The sequence below is a fragment of the Pleurodeles waltl genome, chromosome 6 (assembly GCF_031143425.1).
Source record: "Pleurodeles waltl isolate 20211129_DDA chromosome 6, aPleWal1.hap1.20221129, whole genome shotgun sequence".
In the NCBI taxonomy this organism is placed as follows: Eukaryota; Metazoa; Chordata; class Amphibia; order Caudata; family Salamandridae; genus Pleurodeles; species Pleurodeles waltl.
In genome coordinates this window covers 1,086,608,392-1,086,634,856 of record NC_090445.1, presented here as the reverse complement: position 1 = coordinate 1,086,634,856, position 26,465 = coordinate 1,086,608,392, and the positions used below count along the sequence as shown (strand labels likewise).

At 48.3% G+C, this 26,465-nt stretch overlaps 1 protein-coding gene across 4 annotated transcripts in view; it reads left to right on the top strand.

Annotated features, from left to right (window-relative positions):
* TMCO4 (transmembrane and coiled-coil domains 4) overlaps positions 1-26,465 on the top strand; it is a 488,865-nt gene that overhangs the window by 201,743 nt on the left and 260,657 nt on the right. For all 4 annotated transcript variants that reach the window (XM_069240165.1, XM_069240164.1, XM_069240166.1 and 1 more), the window contains one exon: positions 2,896-2,993. In XM_069240165.1, the coding sequence (XP_069096266.1) occupies positions 2,896-2,993 (98 nt within the window). The remainder of the gene's footprint in view (positions 1-2,895; positions 2,994-26,465) is intronic.

Sequence of the window (26,465 nt, the reverse complement as noted above, 5' to 3'; positions counted from 1 at the left end):
TCCCCTGCCGCAATAAGTGTTTTAAAAAAGGAAATTCAGATATCATCCTCGAAATTCCAGGGTAAAATATCATGTGATAGCTATAAAAACAATAAAAAAATAGGGTCTGAAATTAATCACTCCAAGATTAATCACACGATATTACTCTTAAAGTGCTTAACGATTAGGGTGACCAGATTTCGAGAACCACAAACAGGGACATTTTGCAAAAATAGATGAAAGACTACAGTTTTACATCAACTTAGTGGCGCGGATTGACAGCTCCAATCAACATCGGAACACAGAAGAGGCACTATGAAAAGAAATAAAATGTAATTTTATTACCAGCACTGTTAATAAAATTGCTTACTTATAACCACTGCTACCTAGCGCAGCTTTAGCACACCTGAATAAGTGCCTTTCACTGTTTTCAGTGGCCCCCTCTAAAAACCAGCACCTAAGGCAAGTTTGCCAAAATTTACAGCTGGTAAAAAAACAGGTCTGTCTTGGCAAATCTGGGACGCATGGTCATCCTATTAACGATTTGCAGTAACACAGCCATTTGTGCCCTCACTTACAGACTATCACTGCATGAACTACACATGAAGACCCAAAACACTTTGTTTACAAAGCTCCCCCAGAACAACACATAACCATCATTCACAGAACATCTCTTTAGGTACTCCACGTAGCTCAACCAGAAGGCCTTGGTGAACTATCACCTCTCATATTCTCAATCCATCAAGGCCCGCTATCTAGAACACTCCTGATTTCTTCCAAAGGCCTACTTCACTGAGCCATACAGAAAAGACACACTTACATAGCAACCCTCCTTTTAGCCCCGACAGCACAGCCTGTGGACCTGGTTCTGCATGCCCCTTGCACAACCCTTGGCCTTTCTCACTCAACACTACTCAGTAATTCCATCTGGCAGGACCCATAGACCTTATTCTCTGAGCAAGGTCTCATGTACTCTATCCAATACAACCCAGTCCACCCTCACAGAGCGCTCTACTCAAACCACATTGCCTACTAACTGGGCTCCTCTTTAGTTCCTTCACTCAGAGCAACTGAGCTAACATCAACATCAACCCCCAACCCCCTACAAATTCCCTTCTCTCAACACTCCCCCATCCACACCTCAAAACCTAAGCCTCACCACACCTCTGACTCTTACCCTGAATACTGAAAGCCATGGGCTTTGTAGAAGATGCAGCTTGAACAGTGGCGTCGTGTAAATTGATGCCGTGCCCCTGCAGAATGTGAGGAGGGGCCCCTGACTCTCGCATATCTCACAGATATCCATTGGCATTGGCAGAGTGGGCCTCTGTGAAGGGTTTGGGGGCTGCTGAAGGGGTGTCGGCGCCCGCAGGGGCCTGCGTTATGCCCCTGAGCCTGAATGTTATTCATATGCCACATCTGCCCTGCCTTTCTGCTCCTACACATTAAACTTGTCCATACTGATGGAGTGAAGGAATGATGATAATAAACTTGATACTTAACAGTTTTTCTCCTTTGCTTCTTTTCTGCTGCCTGTCAGGACTGATTTGTCAGGTATGTAACTCACGACTGTAGCACGAAAGCAACATCTAAAGTCACCACTTAATATGATACTATCATCCTCCCTAGCCAATAACTCCTATCCTGTGAAAGATGTCACAAGCGTCCTCTTACAAGGCTGTCTATAAAATAGGGTAAAATGAGAATGGAAGGTGATAAAAAAGGGTCGCTTGAGCTGTCTGCAGTGTATGCCATCGGCAGGCGGGGACTTAGCATGCCAGTATGACAGGCCCTGGGTGATGCCAACTACCGATGGTGAAATGCTCACACTGTACAATAGAAACTGGTCTGCATCCATCAACAGAGGACACTCAGAACACATCTCTGTTAGCACGGAAAGTGCTGGTGTCCGTGGTGTGTCGCCATGAGCAGACATGCACAAAAAAACACTTTGGTATCAGGGAAGACATTAGCTAGTGTCCATGATGAGCTGACTGCTCTGCACAAACCAGTGTGGTCCGACGGTGGCCGTGTGAGAGGCCTTTTTGTGCCACTGTGAGCACATTGTGTTCTGCCATCGATTGGCGAAGCTCTGCATACATTCCTGAGCATGAAGAAGGTATGTGACAGTGTCTCTGGTGCGCTGCAGCCAGCAGATGGGTCTTTCCAGGCACCTCTGGGTTCATGAAAGACTTATGTTAGTGTCCACAGTGTCCGCCTAAGGAAATAGGGCTCTGAGCACACCTCTTGGGACCAAGGCAAGCTGTAGGACTGTCCAGGTTGTGCTGCAGATGAAGTAGTGTCTTTTCAATTGTGTTCAGAGTAGACCATCTGGGTATCATCATCACTGTCTGTGGCCATGACTTGCTGCTGGAGTGCCCAGAATGTGCCTTCAGTCAAAGGTGGTGCTCTGTACACTCAGTGCCAGGTTAGTCCCATGTGGATATTCCTACTGATTTAAATTAGCTTATTAGGATCTGCAAGCATCTTTGGTGTCAGGGCAGGCTGATGTCATTGCGCACATTGCAATGCCATCAGAAGGTGGCACCCTGTCGATAAATGTGTACACCTGTAGCCTTTTGTACAGAATACTTTTTGAGATCGAGAAAGGCCTTTGGTGGGTGAGGTAGGCACATCAGAGAGGTTTGGCTGGTACAGCCTTAGAAGAAAATGTTAAGCAATCAGAATGTTTGACCTAAGATGGGTGGATTCTCAGAAAAACAACAGTCACTTGTGGTCTATCACGTTTTGTGGCCATGGAGCAGGCTCCTATCTTGAACATATTAGTTTAATAGCATTTACACCAACAAGTAATAGGTAATGTGCCTTTTCTCTGATCAACTGCATCGAGGAGTTACCTTTTTTCCCTTTGTTTGTTGCCTCTGCATGAATCTAACACAATCTCCATCTCACCAGAATGGCAGAGGCTTCCCGGAAGAAGAGAGAAAAGAAAAAGAAGATGAAGCGGTACCTGCTGATTGGCTTGGCCACAGTAGGAGGCGGGACTGTGATAGGTGAGCATGATGAGTGGTCAGAGGGACATGGCTAGCCATAAAGAAGTAGTTAAGGTGTGTAGGATGAGCAAGAAGGAAATTAGGAAGATGGAAGGCAAGGGTGTGGGGGGGGGGGGTCACATGAAATGTAATGCGAGTAAGGAAGAAACAAATGAAAAAGTAAGCACAAAAGATAGCAACAGAAGGAGGGAAGGCTTAGATCTGGGGAAGTGGGAGGAAAGAGTGAATTTGGTGAAAAGAAGAGAAGATGAAGCTTGTATCGTTGGGCAAAGGGACGGATAATGCTGGTGAATGGAGAAGGTAGCAAAGTGAGAGCTGGTGAAGGGCAAAGGGAGGAAACTGCTCTACATACTGGTAACTCCTTTCCGTAGCCAAACGATTTGTGTATAGGTTCTTTTCTTTCTCAGTGATCACTGTCTCATTTCCTTTCGAGTCCTATTATTCTGCATTGATTCCGTTTTCATGTTAATGCACTACCTTGCCGCCGTTACCATTTTACATGTTCCCATTGGTCAAGAGTTCTCTGCATTTCTGTAATTGTAATATTTTCCCCACACTGAACTCCCCTGTCTCCCTGCTGTTTTATGCCACAATAATGCACCCTTTTATTTGATAAATCACTGATGCCCTTTACTTCATCATTGTACCATTTAGCAACTTGTGTTCATTGGCACATCTCGTCCTCTTTAGGTTTTCATTAGTCCTCTAATAAGTCTGACTTCGATAATTATTCCCACGTTACCACGTGCCGACCTTTTCCAACGTTCTTAGATATTCTTTCCCCATCCATCGTTGTCTCCCAATTCCTTGTTGACATGTCTCCCTAGTCCTGAGCTCACTGCCCTTTTCTCCTTGGTCTCCCTTCTGTTCACCTCGCTGATTTCTTCCCACATTTGTTTTCTTTCCCTAAGGCCCTGGCCAATTTTGGACTAACCTTAATCCTATTAATCTCTTCACTTTGCCTCAGTTCCACCTCATTCTCTCACCCCACATGCTCTTACCCTTTATTGGTCTCGCTTCCCTTACTGTCACTGACCTCATCATTTATTGGCCTTAAGTGCTTTTTTCACTGATCTCGATCGCTATTAATTTTCCTTCACCTCCCCTCACTGATCTCCTGCCTTGTAGGTTTCACTTCACTGTACCTCACGATTCTGTTTGCCTATTTGTCTCCCTTCTTTTGACTCACTTTTTGTCCCATTGGCTTCCCTTTTCTGAACAGCCTAGATTTCGTCTACTTTCTCTCCACCTGTTTTTATTTGTTTTTTTCTCCATGTCTGACTGTTTTCGACGTGCTTTAAAGGAGGTCACAACCTTATTAAAAAGCCTATCTGTGCAAGGCATCAGTGGTCTTGTATCATAACTGCTTATGCAGAATCACATATAAGAATTGCCTGTGCTTAATGTATGAAGGCCTATTGTGCATGAGGTCACCAATGAGTTATAAAAGTCAGCCATGAAAGTGGTTTTACACTAAATATGATCTGCTCTTGTATAAATCAGAGGTGCTTTGTAAAGGTTGGCCCCATGCATGGCATGATCACCATCAAATAATCTATACACTGACTGCTTTTGCTTGACTTTAAAAACTATATAAGTTTACTCATGCATAAGAGCACAGATTCCATCTAAGGGCTATGCATTCATATCATAACAGTCCCTGTAAAAGCACTGCTTAAACAAAGCGTTATAGACCCTTATACTTATACCGTTATACTTTTTTAACTGGTATAGCAATACCTAGGGATGTTGGAATCTGTTGTCTTAATTCCAGGACTACAGTAGATACATGTGTGCTATGTCTTCCTCCTTCGAAACCTGATATGTTTTCAGTCTTCAAAACCCTATCTTAATTCCTATTAATACTGCTCCTCTGCCCTTAAGGAAGTAGTATATATAGGCTGATCTCTATCCAGTTTGAAAAGAGTTAGATTGTACATCTATATGCTGTATCTTTTGTTAATATTACATTTCATTAGCACTTTAACTCACTGACAAGCCTCCTTTGGTTTTCTGTGGCGTGATTTTAAAAAAAGGAAGAAAAATGCTTTTGTCCACTAATTAAGGCCTTTTACCAATACACTGTGAGCTATTAATTGCTCAAGCACTATCCACTCCAGAACTTACCCTTCATCATCTTTGAATATTTATAATTTTTTCATACACCCATTATCCACTAATAGGTTTTCTCCGACAGAGAGCATCTTCATATCCTCAATGCAAAAGGACGCTTTAATGTTGCCCAGTAGGGTAAAAGATATAGGCGGTCATTCTGACCGCGGCGGGCGGCAGTAGCCGCCCGCCATGCGGTCACCGCCATTTGGCCGCTCCGCGGTCAAAAGACCGCAGAGGCCATTCTGGCTTTCCCGCTGGGCCGGCGGGCGCCCACCAATGGAGCGCCCGCCGGCCCAGCAGGAAAGGCCCTGCAACATAGAAGCCAGCTCCGAATGGAGCCGGTGGGGTTGCAGGGGTGCGACGGGTGCAGTTGCACCCATCGCGATTTTCACTGTCTGCTGAAAATCCTGCTGGGGCCCTGTTAGGGGGCCCCTGCACTGCCCATGCCATGCCCCCAGGGGCCCCACGACACTCGTTCCCGCCATCCTGTTCCTGGCGGTAAAAAACACCAGAAACAGGGTGGCGGGAAGGGGGTCGGAATCTCCATGGCGGCGCTGCTTGAAGCGCCGCCATGGAGATTAGGCCCAGACAGGGGAAATCTGGCGGGAAACCGCCGGATCCCCTTTTCTGACCGCGGCTTTACCGCCGCGGTCAGAATGGGCAGGGAAGCACCACCAGCCTGTTGGCAGTGCTTCCGTGGTCCTCCACCCTGGCGGTCGATGACCGCCAGGGTTGGAATGACCCCCATAGTCAACTCAATAGTTTTTTTTTTAACCTTGTTAAACATGCTGTGTGACTATCTTTAAGATATTCATAGTTTTGTAGATAAGAGGCTGTGGATGTCCTTATTTTTATTAAAATATTTGCTTTTGTCCTTTCTGAATATGTTAGCGAAGTGCTAATTTTAATATTCAAACTTACACAGGTGACATTGTGTTGGCTACCTATAATTCCTGAATTTTGACTCTGCCCTTACTCTGTTTGTCATCAATTGAATCTAACTCTGTTGTGTTAACCTTAAAGTTAAATCATAATTGGGGGTTGGGGCTTTAACACGGCACTGATAACCTTCTGGATCACTGGCCGGTCCTCTGAAAGCTCTTAGGTGAAAAATTATTTTATGTGGCCTAATGTTCTACAGTCTAAAAGATACCTGAAGGCTACACAATATGAACCTGAAGCTATATATTTTATCCTCCGACAAACACAATTCTTCTTCCTGCTGTGATTATTTTCTACCGTTTGAGGATCTTAGCCACAGTGTTAAATGGTGTTATATTCTCCTGCCCCCATGCTTTCCGACCATGGGCTGGTTACAGTGACCATTTCTTTGGCCTCTCCTAGGCATGGGTCACTGTAGAGGTATAAAGTTAACGCCCATGCCAGTTTTGTTTCTTGCACAGTTTGGAAGAACTGAAGTAGGAAAACTTTGGTGAGAAAAAAATCCTTAATACCTCTGTATGGGAGGCCTTTAGAGCATATTTTAAAGGCTGCACATTTCTCTGGTAGGGAAAATTCTCATGGCTTTCGATGGCATGGGTGCGGGGGGATTACACCTAAGAGGACTGCAAGCATTCTCCTGCCCACACTTAAAGGAGATTAGGTCTCTGAATGAGTTGTTTTATAATGCAACAGAAAGAGAGACAAGGTTTCTGTCCCTTATATTGTTGGTCTGGAAATGAGCTCAGAAGATTGATGTGGCTGGACCTTCACTCTACTCCCATGCAAAGAATGTAGGAATGGCCAGTTGAGCTAACTGGGTTATCTCAGGATGAGGAGATCAAGGATCTGCAAGTAATTCACACTATATTATGAGACTGTGTGCACAGGACTGTCAGCTTGTGCAGACAATATACACATATTTAGATCAATTGATATTCCCAATGAACTGAAAAGCACTCTATGCCTCTCCTCCAATTAAAAAATGTTGGCTGCCATCTAAATGCTGTCATTGAGAAAGGCCATAGGAATTGAAAGGTTCAGTGCTAAATTAATCAAAGTCTTGTCCTATGTTTTAGTCCCAAGGCTTCTTAAATTGTTTGAGGACTGTTGGAGTGTGGTGTCGTTCCCCCCTACTCTTAAGAAACCTCATATTCCTGTACTTGCTAAGCAGGGGAAAAGATGTGAAATTGTATGGCCGTTACAGCCCACTCTCAATTCTGAAAAAGGACAGGAGGGTGTCTGCATCGATAATAATGTGCAGTCACAGAGGTAAAGTGGTCCCTTATTTGTACAGGGCTGCAACCCTATGGAAATGGGTTTGTACATCCCCTAGGATCACTCCAGTGCCATCTGTGTTACACAAAGGGCTGCATAAGTATCTACAGCCACATTTGTAATACCAAAGTTCTCTTTAGGTGTACACCATTTGCACACTCCTGTAACTTTGTGTAATAATGCCCCAGTTGTTTTAATGTGCTTTATTGGGTTAGCTCTTCCTTCTTAGACCAAATTACCACTCTGTGGATCATTAGATTTTCCAATAGCCACACATTTTGAATGGAAGGTTTGGCCTGCTGTAAAGAGTGGAAGAGACTTCTCTAGACACTGATCTCATCCTAAATAGAGACTGTTAGAAATGGTGTCTCTAGTTGGCAGTGGTTTACTCCCTGTCCGAGTAGGGACCCTCACTCTGGCCTGGGTAAGGGGGGCACACAGGTGAGATAACCCCTGCTCACTCCTTTGGTAGGTTGGCATGAGCATTCAGACGTATCTCAGAGGCAATGTAAATAATTCATACATGCCCACAGTAAGAGAGTGAAAACACCACAAAAGTACTCCAGTTTAGAGCAATAGTCAATATTTATCTTAGTTAAACAAGACAAAAACAACACAAATCCAACATACACAAGCAAAGATACACATTTTTAAAGATTAAGGGCCAAATGTACGAAAGCTTTTTCCCATAGACACAGAATGGGTAAACTCCTTTGGTACATCTGGCCCTAAATCTCAGTAAAGCACTTACAAACACAATAGCTGAGGCTATCACAATGTCTTGACAGAATCGTTCAAAACAGTCCGACACCACTCATAAGGAATTGCTGGTCGGCTCCTTACTGCTACCGTGGAGGTGAGGTGTTGGTTCCTTACTGCTAGGCAGGGGAGGTGAGGTGTTGAATCCTTATGGTTGCAGGGGAGGTGATATGGCGTCAGTAGCAACGCATTGTTTCCTCATGATCCAGCGAGTTTGATGAATTCAGCAGGCCACAGCTTAAGGCGTGGACTTTGCGGTGTCACGATCACACCAGGGGGCCACAGGTGCTGTGGTGAATTTGTATTATCAAAAGACTACAATGGCCACTCTGGAACATACATCCTATTAATAATAAGCAGCATAATAAAATCAGATTAGAAAACACATCATTTATTAATACACAAAAGATTAAATCACATACAGAACTACAAAACCCCCCCATCAGAACCTTAAAATACGAAGGACAGATGAAAGTGCTCAGAAATAAAGTGCATGTGATTCTGAAAGAAAAGGACAGAAAGGTCCATCCAACAGAAACATAAATTCACAGAAGAGGAGCCTGCTGTTTCAACTTTTTCCTCATTGAATCATTAAGGTAAAAACAGAGATGATCAATCCTCATTAAAGTCCTCCCTTCATAATAAAAGAAAAACTACATCCAGGCTCAAAACACTATCGTCGACGTTTCGACCCATCCGGGTCTCAGGCTAAATCCGGGCTCACACACGGGTCTTCATCAGGACTAAAATGATAGGGGTCTATTGAAACAATCAAAAAAGTAATAATCAACTTAATCTACTCTTACAAAAAATGTTTTTATTATGCTGCTACAAAACCATTATAAACAGTACTTACACTGATTATAATTTCATTATCATAATCTTCTTCCAAGAGAACACCTCACGTCACATCTAAAAACATACAACCAGTACACTGTTATAACTAAATTGCTAACCCACAACATATTCCTAGGTCAAACATAACAACCCATATTCTTACCAGTAATTACTGACATATTATTCCTTCCATCTTCATTACAGCCAATTGCTCCACAATGATCCCTTAAAAAACAGACATAAATATACCTTAAAAATCTCTCCATACAAAAACCAACTTCCTCACCATATAACAAATATAACTTATTAATGCAAATATTCTATATTCATAATAATAAACAACTACATTACCTTTATCTATTCTCAATATGAAAACCTTCCTACTTCGACAAACAACTCCCCACCCACATACCTTGAAATATATCAACGTTCTCTTAACACTGGCAGCCTAACTCCACATCCAACCATCAACAAAAGAAAAGCGACGTTGTTTCAACGCGCTTATATAGCTTGGCCCGTTACCTTAAACAGACACAGGTGTGGAGCCCTTTGCTAAGGTGTTCCACTCTGGTCCGCCTTTCTGAGAGCGCTCATTACGCCCTTTCCGGCTAACCCGGTAATGAACTGCTTCATTGTCTAACGCGGACACGGAAATGGAACAAAACCGTTCCATTCCGGTCCGAACACGGAGAGAGGCTAAAGCACTTACCACGCCTCCTACAGCCCATTACATCATCACTGGGCGATAACTACTTGGTTCTATCATACGGACTAATCAATGGAATGAAAGCCTCGTTCTATTCTAATCTGAATATGCAAAAGGTTCTCAACGCCCTCTCTAGTCTAGACAAAAAATAAAAATAAAATCAATCAAAGCGAACCCAGAGATGGGACAAAGGACACTATTCCACTCCGGTCCGCTCACACATTTGACTTCACGTGAACCCTTTAATATTCCCACAAAAAGGAAATTACACAAAATCTTCCAATACCTAAGTGAGCAGAAAACTGTATTTGGGATTAATAATTCTTATTTCACTAAAGTGAATAAAAATCATAACACGCAAAATCATATTGTCATAACATTAAATACTTAAATATAACATCATTTTACCAAATAAAACGCGGATCAATACAGCAAAGACATTTAAGTACTGTAACCACCAAAGGTTATTGATCAAACAGATAGAGTAACATCTTATCTTGTTCCCTGTATCCAATATGGACCCAAAAAGACCTTTTGAATATTACAATCCACACATGTCAATTTCACTGCAACCTAGAATCTGATCTAACCATTAGACAAGCTGGCTGTCTGCCTGGCTATCTCCTCATATTCATTCAGGGCTTGAGAGACAGAATCCAAAAGATGGATCCATTTACATTCTCGTAAGTTCAGTATATTTGTCAAATTACCACCCCGGGGCTTAACAATAATCTTATCAGTCACCCCCCCATTTTAGGGAATCTACTGAATGATTCAATGTAGTAAAATGTTCAACCAACGGTGCCCCTTGTACCTTACATCTGATACGACTACAATGTTGTAAAATCCGCACCTTGATTTTATGTTTGGTTTGTCCCACATACAACAGATCACATGGACATTTTATCACATAAATCACATTAACACTATTACAATTAGTGTGTTCCTTCAATGTCACAGATATATGCTTATATTTGAATACTTTCATCTCCAAGCACTGTTTGCAGACTTTGCAAGATCCACATTTGAAATGACCAACAATTTTTGGTAGCCTTAGCATTGTTAAAAGAGAGGTTTTCGGGGGATCTGCTAACAACGAGTTAACTACCCAATCTTTAATGTTCTTAGCCCTCTTAAACGCATGCATCGGGAAGTCAGGTATTTCAAGGTCATCAGAAACCAAACTCCAATAATTAATAATGATCTTTTTAATTTCAGTGCTCCTTGTACAGTATGTCGTAACACAGACCAGCTTATTCCTATCACTGTCTGTTTTTAACCTTGGTTCAAGAAAATGATCTCTATGACAAAACCAAGCTCTCTTACTTGACTTCCTAACTACACTCTTAGGATAGCCTTGTGCTATAAAACGGTTCAACAAATCCTCAGATTCCTCAAAGTAATCGTAAGAAGTCGTAGTCAGGTGTTTTGGACTTTGGGGACACTGCACTCTGGACTTGCCCTGTGGTGGGACTTCTGAGGTGCTGCAGTGGCATCAGGCCTCTGGCGTTGGTCGCGCTCGTTGCACTCAGCGGGGACCACGGCTCTGGTGCAGGCAGCAGCGTGGAGTCGGACAGCGTCGCTGGTTCCAAAGTCGCTCTGGAGTTGATGTATTTGATTTCTTCTACACCAGAACTTACTCCCAAGGGCCCAGCAACGGGATTTGGCACCACTTGGGGAGTCAGGACTCTCAGCAAGAGACCCAAGTGCTGGCAGATAAAGTCTTTGATGTCCCTGAGACTTCTAACAGGAGGCAAGCTCATTCCAACCCTTTGAGAACATTTGGAAGCAAGATGTAGAAAGCAAAGTCTAGTCCGTCCTTTCACTCTAAGGGCAGAAGCAGCAGGCCAGCACAGCAAAGCAACAGGCAAAGTGGCAGTCCCTCCTACGGCATCCAGCTCTTCTTCCTGGCAGAATGTCCTCAGTCCAGAAGGTTTCTAAAGTTGTGGTCTCAGAGGTTCAATACTTATACTCCTGTGTGCCTTTGAAGTAGGCAGACTTCAAAGGAAAGTTTTTGTAGTGCACAAGACTCTTCCTTTCCTGCTCTGGCCGCGTACACACTCCTGGGGGTTGGAGACTGCTTCATGTAAGGACAGGCACATCCCTATTCAGGTGTCAGCTCCTCCCACCATGTCAGCCCAGGAAGACCCATCAGGATATGCAAGGCACACCTCTGCTTCCTTTGTGTGACTGTCAAGAGTGAATTCACAATCAGCCCAACTGTCACCCGGACCCAGACTTGTATTCCACAGATGGGCAGAGACACAGAATGATTAAGCAAGACAATTCTCACTTTCTAAAAGTGCCATTTTCAAACTTACAATTTAACTAACTTCACCAAAAGATGTGTTTTTTAAATTGTGAGTTCAGAGACCCCAAACTCCACACCTCTATCTGCTTACAATGGGAAATTCCACTTAAAAGATTTTTCAAGGCAATCCCCATGTTACAGTTTGGGAGAGAGAGTTCTTGCGATAGTGAAAAATGAATTTAGCAGTAGTTCACTATCGGGACCTGTGAAACACACCGACACATGTCCTACCTTTTAAATGCACTGCACCCTGCCCATAGGGCTGCCTTGGACCTATTTTAGGGGTGCCTTACATGTAATAAAAGGGAAGGTTTGTGCCTGGCAAGTGGGCGCACTTGCCAGGTCAAAATGGCAGTTTAAAACTGCCAACACAGATGCTGCAGTGGGAGGTCTGAGACATATTTATAGAGCTACTCATGTGGGTGTCACCATCAGTGCTGAAGGCCCCCTAGTAACATTTGATTTACAGGCGTTGGGCACACATGGTGGGGATGATACTAGGGACTTACTAGTAAATCAGATATGCAAATAATGGGTTAAGCAATCACCAATACTATTTAGCCAAAGAGCACTTGCACTTTAGCAAGGGTCAGCAGTGATAAAGTGCCCAGAGTCCTAATGCCAGCAAAAACCAAATTCCACTCAGGACAAAAAACAGGAGGTCAGGAGCCAAAAAGACAGTGGAAACCACTCCAAGAGCTGGCAGGTCTAACAGAAACCTAATGATATGTAGAAGAATACCAGCAATACTTAACACAATTGAATGCTGTCAGGACCTCTTTCAGGGAGCCAAAGTGCACACATTGGAGCCTCGGCCCAGCCGTGGTGGTTGAGGCTTCTTATTCCTGATGTCCTGAGGCACGACCTACTATGGACCTTTAGCCACTGGGTCAAGTACCCCTTCTACTGAATCTCACTGGTAGCCTTGGAGAGTTCTCCAGCTCCCGATTGGAACCCAGCTAGGGTGAGATGTCTCCAGCGGTGTTCTTTCCGGTCCTTGGAGGATTCAGTCAGGTGCAGGTTTCGGTGTGCAGCCTTGACCCTCCGGTCACAGCCATTATACTCTGTCTAGCAACAAGCCAAATTTCAGGCAGTGTTGGTACCGGCAAGCAGCCCCTTCTGGCATACGGGGTCGCAGGGGTACATCCAGTTGAGGAGTAGACTCCTCCGGTGCACTCGCCCTCAACAGGGCAACCCCTCCTAGCATATAGAGTCACACATTAAGGCAGACCCAAGTCTCGATGCAGTGGCAACAAATAGTTCAATGGTGGCCCCTTCTGGTATATGGGATCACTGTAACAAGTTTGTGCAGGCCTGGCTCTTCCCACACAGTGCTCACTACACAACCCAGGTGATGGCGTCTTGCTCCTGTACATGGGCAACAACCTGATCTGTACATAGCTGTTCCACTACATCATCGTGCTCAGGGAGTCCTCTCAGTAGGATTTCGCTATTGACCTTGCTCCCTCCACGGCTTTCCTCTTCTTCACAGGGCACACTAGCCTTAGCAAGCAGGCAGGCACTGGTGGTCTTGGTTTCCCTGGGGATGTCCCCTCACCCAGCAGTGAGACAAGCAGGCCTTTGCCCCCAGTCCTGATCACATGCAGAAGTTTTGCAGAGATTCCTTTACCGACAAAGCCCATCTGGCTGCTTTGCAGATGCCAAATTTTGGGGACATTCAGCATACAGGTTCATTCAGCACCCACTGTTCAGTACTGTAGCTTTTCTGTTTTGTACTAGGATGTGCTGTTTGCCATCATACACACTCACCATGTGCACGCTGCATAACATTCACCCTTCATGTATTGTATTTCACGCAAGCACACATGCACCCATCACATAACGTTTCTTACACATGCACTGCCCAGCACTACAGGCCATACATACACTCAATACATGCACTTACCCCACATATTCTGCACAGTACTGCTTTAACCCTGTACAGTACCCTTCCCGGACACACATACATCCACATTTAGAGTCACTACCCCTGCATTATGTAGCACTCAAGATCTACCTCATGTAAGCCAAAGTTAGTTAAACATACAGCAGCTGCATTTTTAAAGAGGTGAGTGAGCCTGTAGGCCTCACTCCAGTGAAAAAGGGTAAAAAGGACCTGTTCACTACTACTGATCACTGTGCGGCATGCTGCCACCGCTGCGATTGTGCTGTTTAACTCTGAGGGTAGTGATTTAGGTGCTCCAACGAGACCACAATCCGTGAGACAGGCCTATGACATGGTGCACACGTAGGATCCGTGCTTACCTGTGACAAAAAAAAAAATCAGGTTTTGGGATCTAGGCATTACAGTTGGGCTCAGGGCAGGGGTACACATCTTTATCTATGCAGAAGACCTTTCCATCCCAACAAATGCATACTCAGTTTCTACCAATGTGCACGTTGCTGTGGTCTAAAGACAATCTGTGAGATTCCTTTGAGAGCTTACAGTGCCCAGGGGAATTATGAGTCTTACTGTTTGCCCTGTACATGTGCTTGTAACTTTGATGTCCTGTGTTTTTCTTTTCTTTATGCATATGATCACAAGACTCTGCTGCCATAATTCATGTATAATCTCTTATCCTATGCCCACTTTTGTTTTATGTCTAAATATGTATAACCTAAAAGTTTTTTTTATTGATGACCCTCATAATGAACGTGTTCACTATTTACACATCATAACTTTCCCAGAGGCTGAGATCTGTAGAACATTCTTATGGACATTCTGGGAAATCTTATGTTCATAGCCCGTGTTGCGAAGGAGGGTACATCTCTTATTCTTCCAAACTTTGGGGGGGGAAGAGGGAAAGGCCTGACTCAAGCCTACAAAATGATTTTAGCAACCTCCCTATCTATTAGCCCATCAATGCCTTCCCAAATGTGTCACCATCGTCAACAGCTAAAAGTGTGGCAAAGCAGTTTTCAACATATACCGCATATTTAAACTTGTCAAAAACCAACAGCATTGCTTTCTCTGCTGCAGATATCACCTATTAATAACTTTCCTATGTTTACACACATAGGGGGTCATTCTGACCTCGGCGGTAAAAGGCGATTACCGCCGGTCAGAAGGCCGTCATAACACCGCCGCGGTAAACCGCCACAGTCATTCTGACCCGCAACTGGCAAACCGCCAAAAACCCGACATCCACAAAAGTCCGCCACACCAAAGGTCAGCGAAAAAAAGGCGATGACCAAACCTCCACCGTCACGCCAACAGAAATACGCCCATACCATTACGACCCACTAATCCACACGGCGGTCTTTCAAATGCGGTATTCCATTGCCGGTACACACCGCCGCGGTCAAAATACACACACCCTTACAAAACACAACCACATTGGACAATTTGAAATACACACACCTGAGACACATACACACACCACTCCCACACACCCAATACAATATAAAACACACACCCACATTACCCACAAACCCTTACTTCCACAATTGCGAATCAAGGACAGAGAGAGACAGCACTGCTTAGAGTAGACCATCACACAGAGGCTAATCACAACATCACCCACACAATTATAACGCACAAAACACCATACACCACCACACTCACCACACTCCACAACACATACAACATCCCTCACCTCATCCACACCACCCCATGGCACCCCAAAGACACCCCAGGTTCTCTGACGCAGAACTCAGGGTCATGGTGGAGGAAATAGTACGTGTAGAGCCCCAGCTCTTCGGGGCACAGGTGCAGCATACAACAATTGCTAGGAAGATGGAGCTATGGCAAAGGATAGTCGACAGGGTCAACGCGGTGGGACAGCATCCACGCAATCGGGAGGACATCAGGAAGAGATGGAACGACCTACGGGGGAAGGTGCGTTCCATGGTATCAAGGCACAACATTGCGGTACAGAAGACTGGCAGCGGACCCCCACCTACTCCCCCAGAATTCACAGCATGGGAGGAGGAAGTCTTGCACATCCTGCATCCTGAGGGCCTCGCAGGAGTAGCTGGAGGAATGGACTCTGGTAAGTCTAATCTTAACTACTACTTCCCACCCCCACCCCATCTGCATGCCAGCACATAGCCCCACCCTCACCCCCATCACACCAACTCCTTCCAAATGTACCACCATCACAACCCACCCATCCCAACACCTAGACCTGCATGCGACCACAAAGCATGGACACCCATCACCAAAGCATGCCCACTGCACATAACCATCTCCCCCACAAGCCACCCTCACAAAAGCCCCCACACAGGAATGCCTGCACTTTGGTACACGGACACCCATCCATCCCACGAAAAGCCACACACAGAACCAATAACCATACCCTTATACCCCTGCAGGACCCGAACGCCACCACACCGCCACGGAGGGTCCAGAGATGTCCATCCCACCCCCAGAAGAGGCCCCCAGCGATGACAGCAGCTCTGTCGACCTGGACCCTGATGACCAGCCTGGCCCATCGGGGACCTCTGGACAGTCGGTTCCCCACAGACAGCCACAGGCTACACCAGACCTAACCCCCTCTGGGAACACCAGCACAGCTCCCACCCAGCGGGCCCATGCCTCTGTCTCCAGGACACGTCAATCAGCGGTGTGTCCGCCACTACAGGGCACCCAGGTTGACCCACCACCCCAACAACAGGGACCTGGGGGCAGTGGTAGTGGGCACACCGTCCAGGGGACAGAGGCCCAGGGAAACAGGGGAACTGGGAGGGCTGCTGTGCGACAGGGGGGGGACAGGCCCAGGGAACCCACTCTCCAAGAGGCCCTCACCACCATCATGGGAGCATACCACCACTCCCAGGAGACGATGGCGACGGTACTGGCCAGGTTCCAGGAGATCCAGGCACAGCAGGAGGAACGGTACATGGGGTTCAGAGAGGAACTGAGGAACATCGGTACCGCAATGGGGACCATCGTCCTGGCCCTTAACCAGATAGTCACCACATTGCGGGACCATGTGGCACCCCAAAGGGCCCCTGTCACTAGCCCAGGCCAGGAACAGCCTACCACCTCCGCCGGCGCCAGTGGACAGGAGGCCCCCACACAACGGCAGGCCACCAGAACCCCACCTCCTGCTGAAGAACAACCACCCCGCAAGCGGAACCTGAGATCACACAAGAAGACAGAGTAGGATTGCAAGACCCCCGCCAGCATAAGATACCCCCTGATGTCATCCCACTGTCCCACATTGTCACCCTGTCCAACCTTGAACTGCCCCTGCTCCATCCTTCCACAGGCATATGGACAATGCACCTGTGCGACTGAGAACTGGACTCTGCCATGGACATTTCTCCACCCCCACCCATCACCGTTTTACTATCCTGTACCTATATGTAGCACTTATAATAAATCACCTATTGCACTTACAATTTCAGGAGTCTGCTTTTATTTTACTATTATGTATCACACATAACGGTGCAATTATGTTCTGTTACATTGTAATGACAACATACCAATGACAACAAGCTGTAGTCCATGGGCAAACAAAGCAGGTGTCACGCAGTTGGTCAAACAGCTCTGAAAAGTGAAGGGAAAGTCACAATTCAGCTAAAAGGAAATGGTGGAAAACACAGAAAGTAGAGACGCAGGAGGCCTCAAGTAAATGTAAAATGGCGTGGGTGAATCTTACCTGTGTGCTACTGAAAATACTGTTGGATAACTGTATCCCTGTTGTCCGTGTCGTCCCCGTCGTCTTCCTCCTCTTCACTCTCCACAGGCTCCACAGCTGCTACAACACCACCATCTGGACCATCCTCCTGCAGGAAAGGCACCTGGCGTCGCAATGCAAGATTGTGAAGCATACAGCAGGCCACGATGATATGGCACACCTTCTTTGGTGAGTACATTAGGGATCCCCCTGTCATATGCAGGCACCTAAACCTGGCCTTCAGGACCCCGAAGGTCCTTTCTATTATCCTCCTAGTTCGCCCATGGGCCTCATTGTACCGTTCCTCTGCCCTTGTCCTGGGATTCCTCACTGGGCTCAATAGCCAGGAGAAGTTGGGGTAACCAGAGTCACCTAATAACCACACACAGTGTCTCTGTAGCTGTTCCATCACATAGGGGACGCTGCTATTTCGCATAACATACGCGTCATGCACTGACCCAGGGAACTTGGCATTCACATGGGAGATGTACTGGTCTGCCAAACAGACCACCTGGACATTCATAGAATGATAACTCTTTCTATTTCTGTACACCTGCTCACTGCCTTTGGGGGGTACCAAAGCCACATGGGTCCCATCAATGGCACCAATGATGTTGGGGATATGTCCAAGGGCATAGAAATCACCCTTCACTGTAGCCAAATCATCCTCCTCAGGGAAAACAATGTAGCTCCGCATGTATTTCATCAGGGCAGACAACACTCTGGACAAAACCTTAGAAAACATAGGCTGAGACATCCCTGATGACATGGCCACTGTTGTCTGAAAAGACCCACTTGCCAAAAAATGGAGTACTGACAGAACCTGCACCAGAGGGGGAATCCCTGTGGGTTGGCGGATGGGGGACATCAGGTCTGGCTCCAGCTGGGCACACAGTTCATGAATAGTGGCTCTGTCAAGTCTGTAACGAAGTATAATATGTCGTTCTTCCATTGTCGACAGGTCCACCAGCGGTCGGTACACAGGAGGATTCATCCTTCTCCTCGCAAGTCCCATCGGACGGTGCCTAGGAAGGACAACATGGAGTACAGAGTCAAGCAAGCCACAGGTTCGTTCAAACAGCTTGCACAGTAAATGAATCGCAATGCAGTGAAAGGCGTGTATGAGTGGCAATGCACGGCCTAGGCCTGTGTGACGCAGTAGAAATTAAGCCATGTGGGCCTTTGAAATGGCAGCTGCCTGACCTGTGAAGTGTGACAATGGGATCTGTGAGGTCAATGCGCTGGCGTGGCACACCGTGGCGGTAGGCGGTCGAAGACCGCGGTGCGAAGCCGCATTGGTTAACATTGAACCCTATGGGTCTCAGTAGCCAATGACGATGTGCGCCGGCGGTCGCGGTATGCACCGCGGCGGTACGCACCGCAGCGGGCGTGACCGCCATTTTCTAGCTGCTTAATCACTCGAGACCTGATCATTCACAGGAGAGGACCTATACTGCAAGTGCTGCTGTGACCTCGGTCTGGGAGATACTATGGCTGCTGCGACTGGGGAAATGGCCCCCGCCTTCACTTCAGAAGAGTTGGAGAAACTTGTTGATGGGGTCCTCCCCCAGTATGCGCTACTCTACGGTCCTCCAGACCAACAGGTGAGTACACTGGGTGCACGTTGAATGGGCTATGCCTGTGTTGAGTGGGGTGTATGTAAGATGGTGGGGAGGGGAGCGAATGAGGAGTGCAATGCACGACAGATGAGAGCATGTGCCACATGCCAAGGTTGGGGAGGGGGGGCCACTCACATCTACCATGCAGAAAAGTGATGATATTTTGTTTCCAACCCTGTACATGTCACATAGGTCAGCGCCCATCAGAAGATTGAGATTTGGCGTGCCATCGCCAAGGACATCCGGGCCCTGTGGGTCCACAACAGACGGGGCACCCACTGCCGAAAGAGGTGGGAGGACATCCGCCGCGGGACCAGGAAGACCGCCGAGTCTCTGCTGGGGATGGCCTCCCAACGTAGGAGGGGTGCCAGCCGCCAATTGACCCCCCTGATGTCCCGGATCCTGGCGGTGGCCTACCCCGATTTGGATGGGCGCGTGAGGACATCACAGCAGACAAAAGGGGGTGAGTAGCAGCACATTCCGCTATCTTTGCGCGCAGTGGAGGTGTCTGGGTTGGGGAGGAGGGCTGTGGGTATCCCTAGGCCAGGGCGGTTTCTGTAGGCTAGTCCCCTCCTTTAGGCATGGCCCTGTGCCCCCGCCCCCCACCTCTGTAGGGTGCCAAGTCGAGCTATCCATGGTCCTGCATCACCCATGTGTGCATTTGTTGTCCATAGACCTGTAGGCCTAGTCACAAGTACTGAGTAGTGTACCCCGATTGCGCGGCGTAGTGCAGGGGGCTTCTGTGTCTGTCCTCTCCGCCAATGGTGTTGCCAATGCATGCACTCAACCTGTCTTTATTTCTCCCCTCACCCATTTTCTTTATCTTCCAGTGCATGTGTGCATTAGCATCATCAGGTGGAGGAGAATTGCCATCGGAGCACGAGGGAGCTGCAACTCACATGGCCCTGGAGGGCCATGCTACAGACACCGAGTTCACCAGTGAGACAGAGGGCGAGGGGAGCTCCACAACGGGGACCCGTGGAGACGTCAGCGACACCGACACGTCCTCGGAAGAGAGCTCCCTTGCGGTGGCGGCAACCTCCGTGCCCACCGCCACAACAGATACAGCCGCCACCCAGCGCACCAGCCCCGCCCTCCCAGCAGCCCCTCGGCCTTCGCTCCGTGCCCGCTCGCCCAGGAAGGCGGGCATCTCCTTCGCCCCAGGCACCTCAGGCCCTGCCCCAGTTACCCCTGCTGCCCTCAGTGAGGAGGTCATTGACCTCCTCAGGACACTCATTGTTGGGCAGTCTACCCTCTTGAATGCCATCCAGGGTGTAGAAAGGGAGGTGCATCGGAGCAATGCATACCTGGAGGACATTCATTCGGGTCAGGCTGCCCATCAACGATCGTTCAATGCTCTGGCCTCAGCACTGACGGCAGCCATTGTCCCGGTTTCCAGCCTCCCTCTTCTAACTGCCTCCACCCAGTCCCAGTCTCCTGTTCCTCTGCCTATCCCATCCACACCATCAGACCAGCCTGCACACACCTCAACACCCAAGGGCAGCTCATCCAGACATAAGCACCACAGATCCCACAAGCATTCACACAAACAACATCCAGATGCAGACATGGCAACAGTCACTACCACCTCTGTGTCCCCCTCCTTCTCGTCTCCCTCCTCTCTCCCTGTGACGTCTCCACTCACACCTGCATGCACACCACCATCAGCCAGTACTTCCATCACCAGCACACCCTCCAGTACAGTCCGCACACGTGCAGTCACCAACCCCACTGCCATTTACACGTCCCCTCTGTCCTCTCCCAGTGTGTCTGTCACCCCCTCTTCCAAAACACACAAACGCAGGCAGCCACCCACCCAACAGCCATCCACCTCACCACAGCCTCCGTCACAAGCACCTGCACCCAAAGACAGCACACTTGACTCTCCTACAACCACATCCTCTTCCTCCACTCCCATACCCACTGCACCTACCATTCCCATTGCTCCTAAAAAACTTTTCCTCTCCAAAGTTAACCTCTTTGCATCACCTGACCCACCCCCTCCATCTGGTAAGAGTCCTAAGAGCACCTCAGCCACCACCAGCCCTGCATCGAGGGCGACCATTGTGCACGGGTATTGGAGTCCACCTTTTCCCAGTCCAGATACATCGGCCAGCAGCATGGGGACAGCCAGCCCACCCCCTGGGAAGAGAACCCGGAAGACAAAGGGCCGGCGCGAGAAGGCTGACACGGCTGCCACCAAGGAGCGTAGTCGTGGGCCGTCACCTGCCACAACATCAAGGGGAGGCAAGGGCCAGAAAGCCTCATCGAAGGAGGGCAAGGGCAGTGGGGCGGAGAAGTCAGCCAGCAGGCGCGCGGACCAGGAGGGCCCCACCAGCCCCATACCGGGTGTGACGGAGGACACCCACGGGCCCAGGACTCCATCACAGGAGGGGCCAGCAACCGCACGGTCGGAGGGCGACTAAGCAGGGAGTCCTGGCCAGGTCTGGCTCCCTTGAAAGACAGGACAAGCACCGCTGAACAGGGCCCCGCCGTGCAGAAAGGCACCGCTGAACAGGGCCCCGCCGTGCAGAAAGGCACTGCTGAACAGGGCCCCGCCGTGCAGAAAGGCACCGCTGAACAGGGCCCCGCCGTGCAGAAAGGCACCGCTGAACAGGGCCCCGCCGTGAAGACAGGCACCGCTGAACAGGGCCCCGCCGTCCAGAAAGGCACCTCTGAACAGGGCCCCGCCGTGAAGACAGGCACCGCTGAACAGGGCCCCGCCGTGAAGACAGGCACCGCTGAACAGGGCCCCGCCGTGCAGAAAGGCACAGCTGAACAGGGCCCCGCCGTGCAGAAAGGCACCGCTGAACAGGGCCCCGCTGTGCAGAAAGGCACCGCTGAACAGGGCCCCGCTGTGCAGAAAGGCACCGGGCCCCGCCGTGAAGACAGGCACCGCTGAACAGGGCCCCGCCGTGAAGACAGGCACCGCTGAACAGGGCCCCGCCGTGAAGACAGGCACCGCTGAACAGGGCCCCGCTGTGAAGAAACGCACCGCTGAACAGGGCCCTTCCTGTCAAGCACCGCTCCGCTGGGCCCTTCCTGTCAAGCACCGCTCCGCTGGGCCCTTCCTGTCAAGCACCGCTCCGCTGGGCCCCGCCGTCTCAAGCACCGCTCCGCTGGGCCCTTCCTGTCAAGCACCGCTCCGCTGGGCCCTTCCTGTCAAGCACCGCTCCGCTGGGCCCTTCCTGTCAAGCACCGCTCCGCTGGGCCCCGCCGTCTCAAGCACCGCTCCGCTGGGCCCCGCCGTCTCAAGCACCGCTTCGCTGGGCCCCGCCGTCTCAAGCACCGCTCCGCTGGGCCCTTCCTGTCAAGCACCGCTCCGCTGGGCCCTTCCTGTCAAGCACCGCTGGCCCATTGACAGTGCCGGTTCTGTGTGGAGCTGGTGTTCACGCTGCACTCTGGGCACCTTGCCTCCTCCAATACCAGTGGAGTCGGGTATCCATCCGATGGACTGTGGCTTTGCACTCCCCAAGATGGCACAGTGGACAATCCACCCACTGTATAGACTTGAGAGACTGTGGCTTTGCACTCCCCAGGATGGTACAGTGGGCATGGAGGCCCCTCGTGGATATGGCGTCGTGGACTCATGTGGCTGAGGTGCCCCCCCTTCCCTTCCCCCTGAGGTGCCTGTAGTTTTATCATCTGATGCCCCAGCAGTGTTCTCTCGAACGGAATCTGGTCTCCTGTGTGGGCTTTGCCCATGTGTTTGTGGACATTGGCCCACGGACTGTGGAACTTTGACAAACTGAGCAGGACTTATTGACTATGTATATAGCTGTCGCACTGTTCATATTTTTCATTTTTATATTTCATATAGTTAATTTTCCATGACTTCAATGAACCTATTTTATACATAAATTTAAATGATAATTTTTATTTTGTCTTTGCATTTTTCCAGGGGGTCTGGGGGGTGTCACTCTGAGTTGTTGCTCTGCATTGGTGTGTAGATAGTTGGGGGTGGGGGGCGGGGGGGTGGCTGGGTGTGTAGCGTATGTGTGTGCATGTAACCTTTTCTCGTCCCCCCTCCCCTGTGTCGTAGGTGCAGTACTCACCGTTGTCGTCTGCGCCGGAGTTCGTACTCGTGGTAGATGAGCAGGTAGACAATAGCTGGTAGGATGTTCAATTCGGGTTCCATGCTGTCCTCCTTCCTCGTGGAGTGTGTATAGGTGAGCGTTTTCCCGTTCGTAGTCTGTTTCCGCCGTGTTTTTATCGGCGGGGCTCCCGCCCCGGAAAAGGTGGCGGATTGGTGAGTTGTGATACGGTGGGCAGTACATTGTCTGCCGCCTGCCTGTTGGCGGTGACCGCCGCGCTGTTTGTTTGTCCCGCCGTGGCGGTCGGAGTGTTAAAGTGGCGGTCTGTGTTAGCGGTTCCCACCAGGGTCAGAATTCATTTTTTTTTACCGCCTGCCTGTTGGCGGGTTGGCCGCCGCTTTATCACCGACCGCCAGGGTTGGAATCACCCCCATAATGTTATTTGAAGATGTCTACAAAGAATACAAATGAAATGGGGACGTTGACAAAGTGTAGGGGGCAGAGTTGGACTGAGTTCTTTTGAAATAAGCAGTTTGACAAAGAAGGCGGCTCAGCTTTTCCAGCTTACAAATGTTGCTACCCCGTGCTTCCTCAAAGATGATGCATGTTCCTGTAGACCAGTTCTGCAGTCCTTTCTACTCCTGCGTACCTTTTCAATAAAACGTTCCCACACCCAATGTCAAACCCTCAATTTTCCCTAATTTTACAGTACCACTTCAATGATACGTCAACTGTTTCAAATGATGCTGGCACTACTGGCAGACCCTTAACCCTAGAGGTCCATCATCCACAGTAGGACATGGAGGATTCTCTTCCTCCCACCTTTCCCACTTGACTTTTGAAACGTCATCCACTTGGTCTAGAGCACCTGTCAAAAAAGTGGAAGCAGGTAGGCAACATTTCTGCAGAAATGCAAGATCACCAGGTGGTGTCGTGTAGGCTCTCATTATCCTAATGAGACTACTGGATTTTTGGGTGGCAAGATCGTTTGCATTGTGGAGGACTAAGTCTAACCCATGGCGGAGGACCCTTGTCACCCCAAATCCAGGTTGAGTTCCGGCTAACTAGCAGTGCCTCATCTCTCCCAAAGGGAAGAGACAATTGGGCAGCCGAGCGCATGACATCTTAGTGCTTCCCAGGGAAGTCGTGGTCACTCAGATCCCAACCAGTTCTCTCATACACAGTATGGTCTCATATATAAATGACAAAGGCAGTTTGAGTTTTAAAGATTGGTTTAATAAATGACTGCATTTTAGATAACAAGGCGTGAGCCGCAATAACCAGAACCATACAACACAGTAGGATTGAAATAGTAACGAGGAGAGTGAAACATAAGAATAACGCTATCATAATGCAACTAGATTACGTTCTCTCTCCTAAGTTCTATTTTGAGCACAGCATGTTAAGCTCTAAGCCTGTCTTTTAGGTTCCCCCGGGAGGACATCGACCCTCACACCTGAGCAAAGGCCTGTGATCGGGATCAGCATCTGCAACAGGGCAGTCAGCGTCTAGTTGTGGGTTCCTGGTCGGAATCTCCCTCTTACGTGTATCAGGACTAGGAAGTGTTTTTATAACTAACACGCCGATGTTCTAAGAAACGTCCCTACGTAAGAATGTGTACTTTCTACGAACCCTAAAGACTAAACTTCTACCACGTCTATCGGCAATGTACCAGACTGTATCCTTGACTGAAGCACAGAGTGAGCAGGAATGTATTGTTTGAGAACTTCAGTGCTGAAGTAAGCTAAACAGTGTGATAGAAGAAAATAAAACAAGACCGTGGAACTGGTTATTGTAAAATAACAGTGCGAGGCTAAATAAAATGCATCTAGGACAAAGTGCACAGAGGCCTAATACTATAAGCAAACTCGCAAAGGCTACATTAAAATATGGCTTCACTACACCCTCCCCTTGTCGGTAGAAAGTGGTTTAAGCCGAAGCTAAAAATGCCCTAAGCTAAAAAATAATTAAAACCCTATAGAATTTCAACAAGTCATGAGGACACCAAGGCACATCAATCCTCAATTTAAAAATAAGCATGCGGCAAGAGCCAAATTCATGTAACAGTGTCAATTTAGATGAGATCCAAGTCAATTAGTGGTCGTGGAAAGCAGGAGGTTCTCCACTTCGGCAGATGACAAAACCGGAAAATCCACGCCAAAGACTATCAAGGAGCAGGTGTGTTCCAAAGCCCCAAAATCAACCAAGGCGGCATCCCGGACACAGTCCGTGAACGAGTTAATATCAACTTCCTCCAGGAAGGGTATCTCGTAATCAGCCTCACAAAGCAAACGCAGCGCGCATGTCTGGGAATGAGCCGTCATCGAGAACATCAACAGATCAGCATTAACCACTGGCGGGCGTTGCTGTGAGAGACAGACGACTAGTGCATGTTCAAAAGAGCACCAACGGCACCGAAACACGGGCTGCACACAATCCAAAACCGGTCTGAATGACAGAGACCAGTCACACCCCAAATGTTCCAGGAGTGTTGCTCCAAAGTGCTGCATCATGCGTTCACGACACAGCTGCACTGATGGGAGCGCCCACATTCGTCCTTGTTGCGGCGGGACAGCCATTGCGGAAAAACAACAGCAACAGCAAAATGCCGGCTAATAAAGCCAAAGTTATCGGAAATCCCCCAAAAATGCTTCCGAAAATCGAATGAATAGCTGAAGGTATCAAACCAAATATGGAAGAAAAGGTATGAACAAAACCAACACCAACGGCTTTGAAAAACTGTGCTAATCCAGCTGTGCTGGACGCATTAAATGTACATCCCACGAGTTCACCAAAGTGGCTCGGAAAGATGGTATTTAACAGGGACTGTATTTCTGCTGACGACCTTGCCACCCGAAGTCCATAGGTCTTGCGTGCAGATGTAAGGGCCACATGCTTCTGAAACAATAAAGCCTTTAGTCTACTTAACTTGTCGAAATTCACCTTGGAAGTAGCAATGTGAGGCCAAATATCTGCTACCTCCCTTAATTTAGTGGGGGGAAACAACACATTCCCGCAGCAACGTCCTTAGTGACCAAAACAACATAAACTATTCCGGCCCACATACCACAACAGTCTTCACTATTGAGGAGGACGTAGCTGCCGTTTGAAAGCACCTGGAACGTGTGTTTAATCAAGGGGACTGGAACTCCCTTCAGATAGCAAGCTAAATTCGCAACCGAGGCATTACATGCCCCATGCAAGGACAGCTGCTTACAAATCATCGAATGGCTGACTGAAGTCTCACATT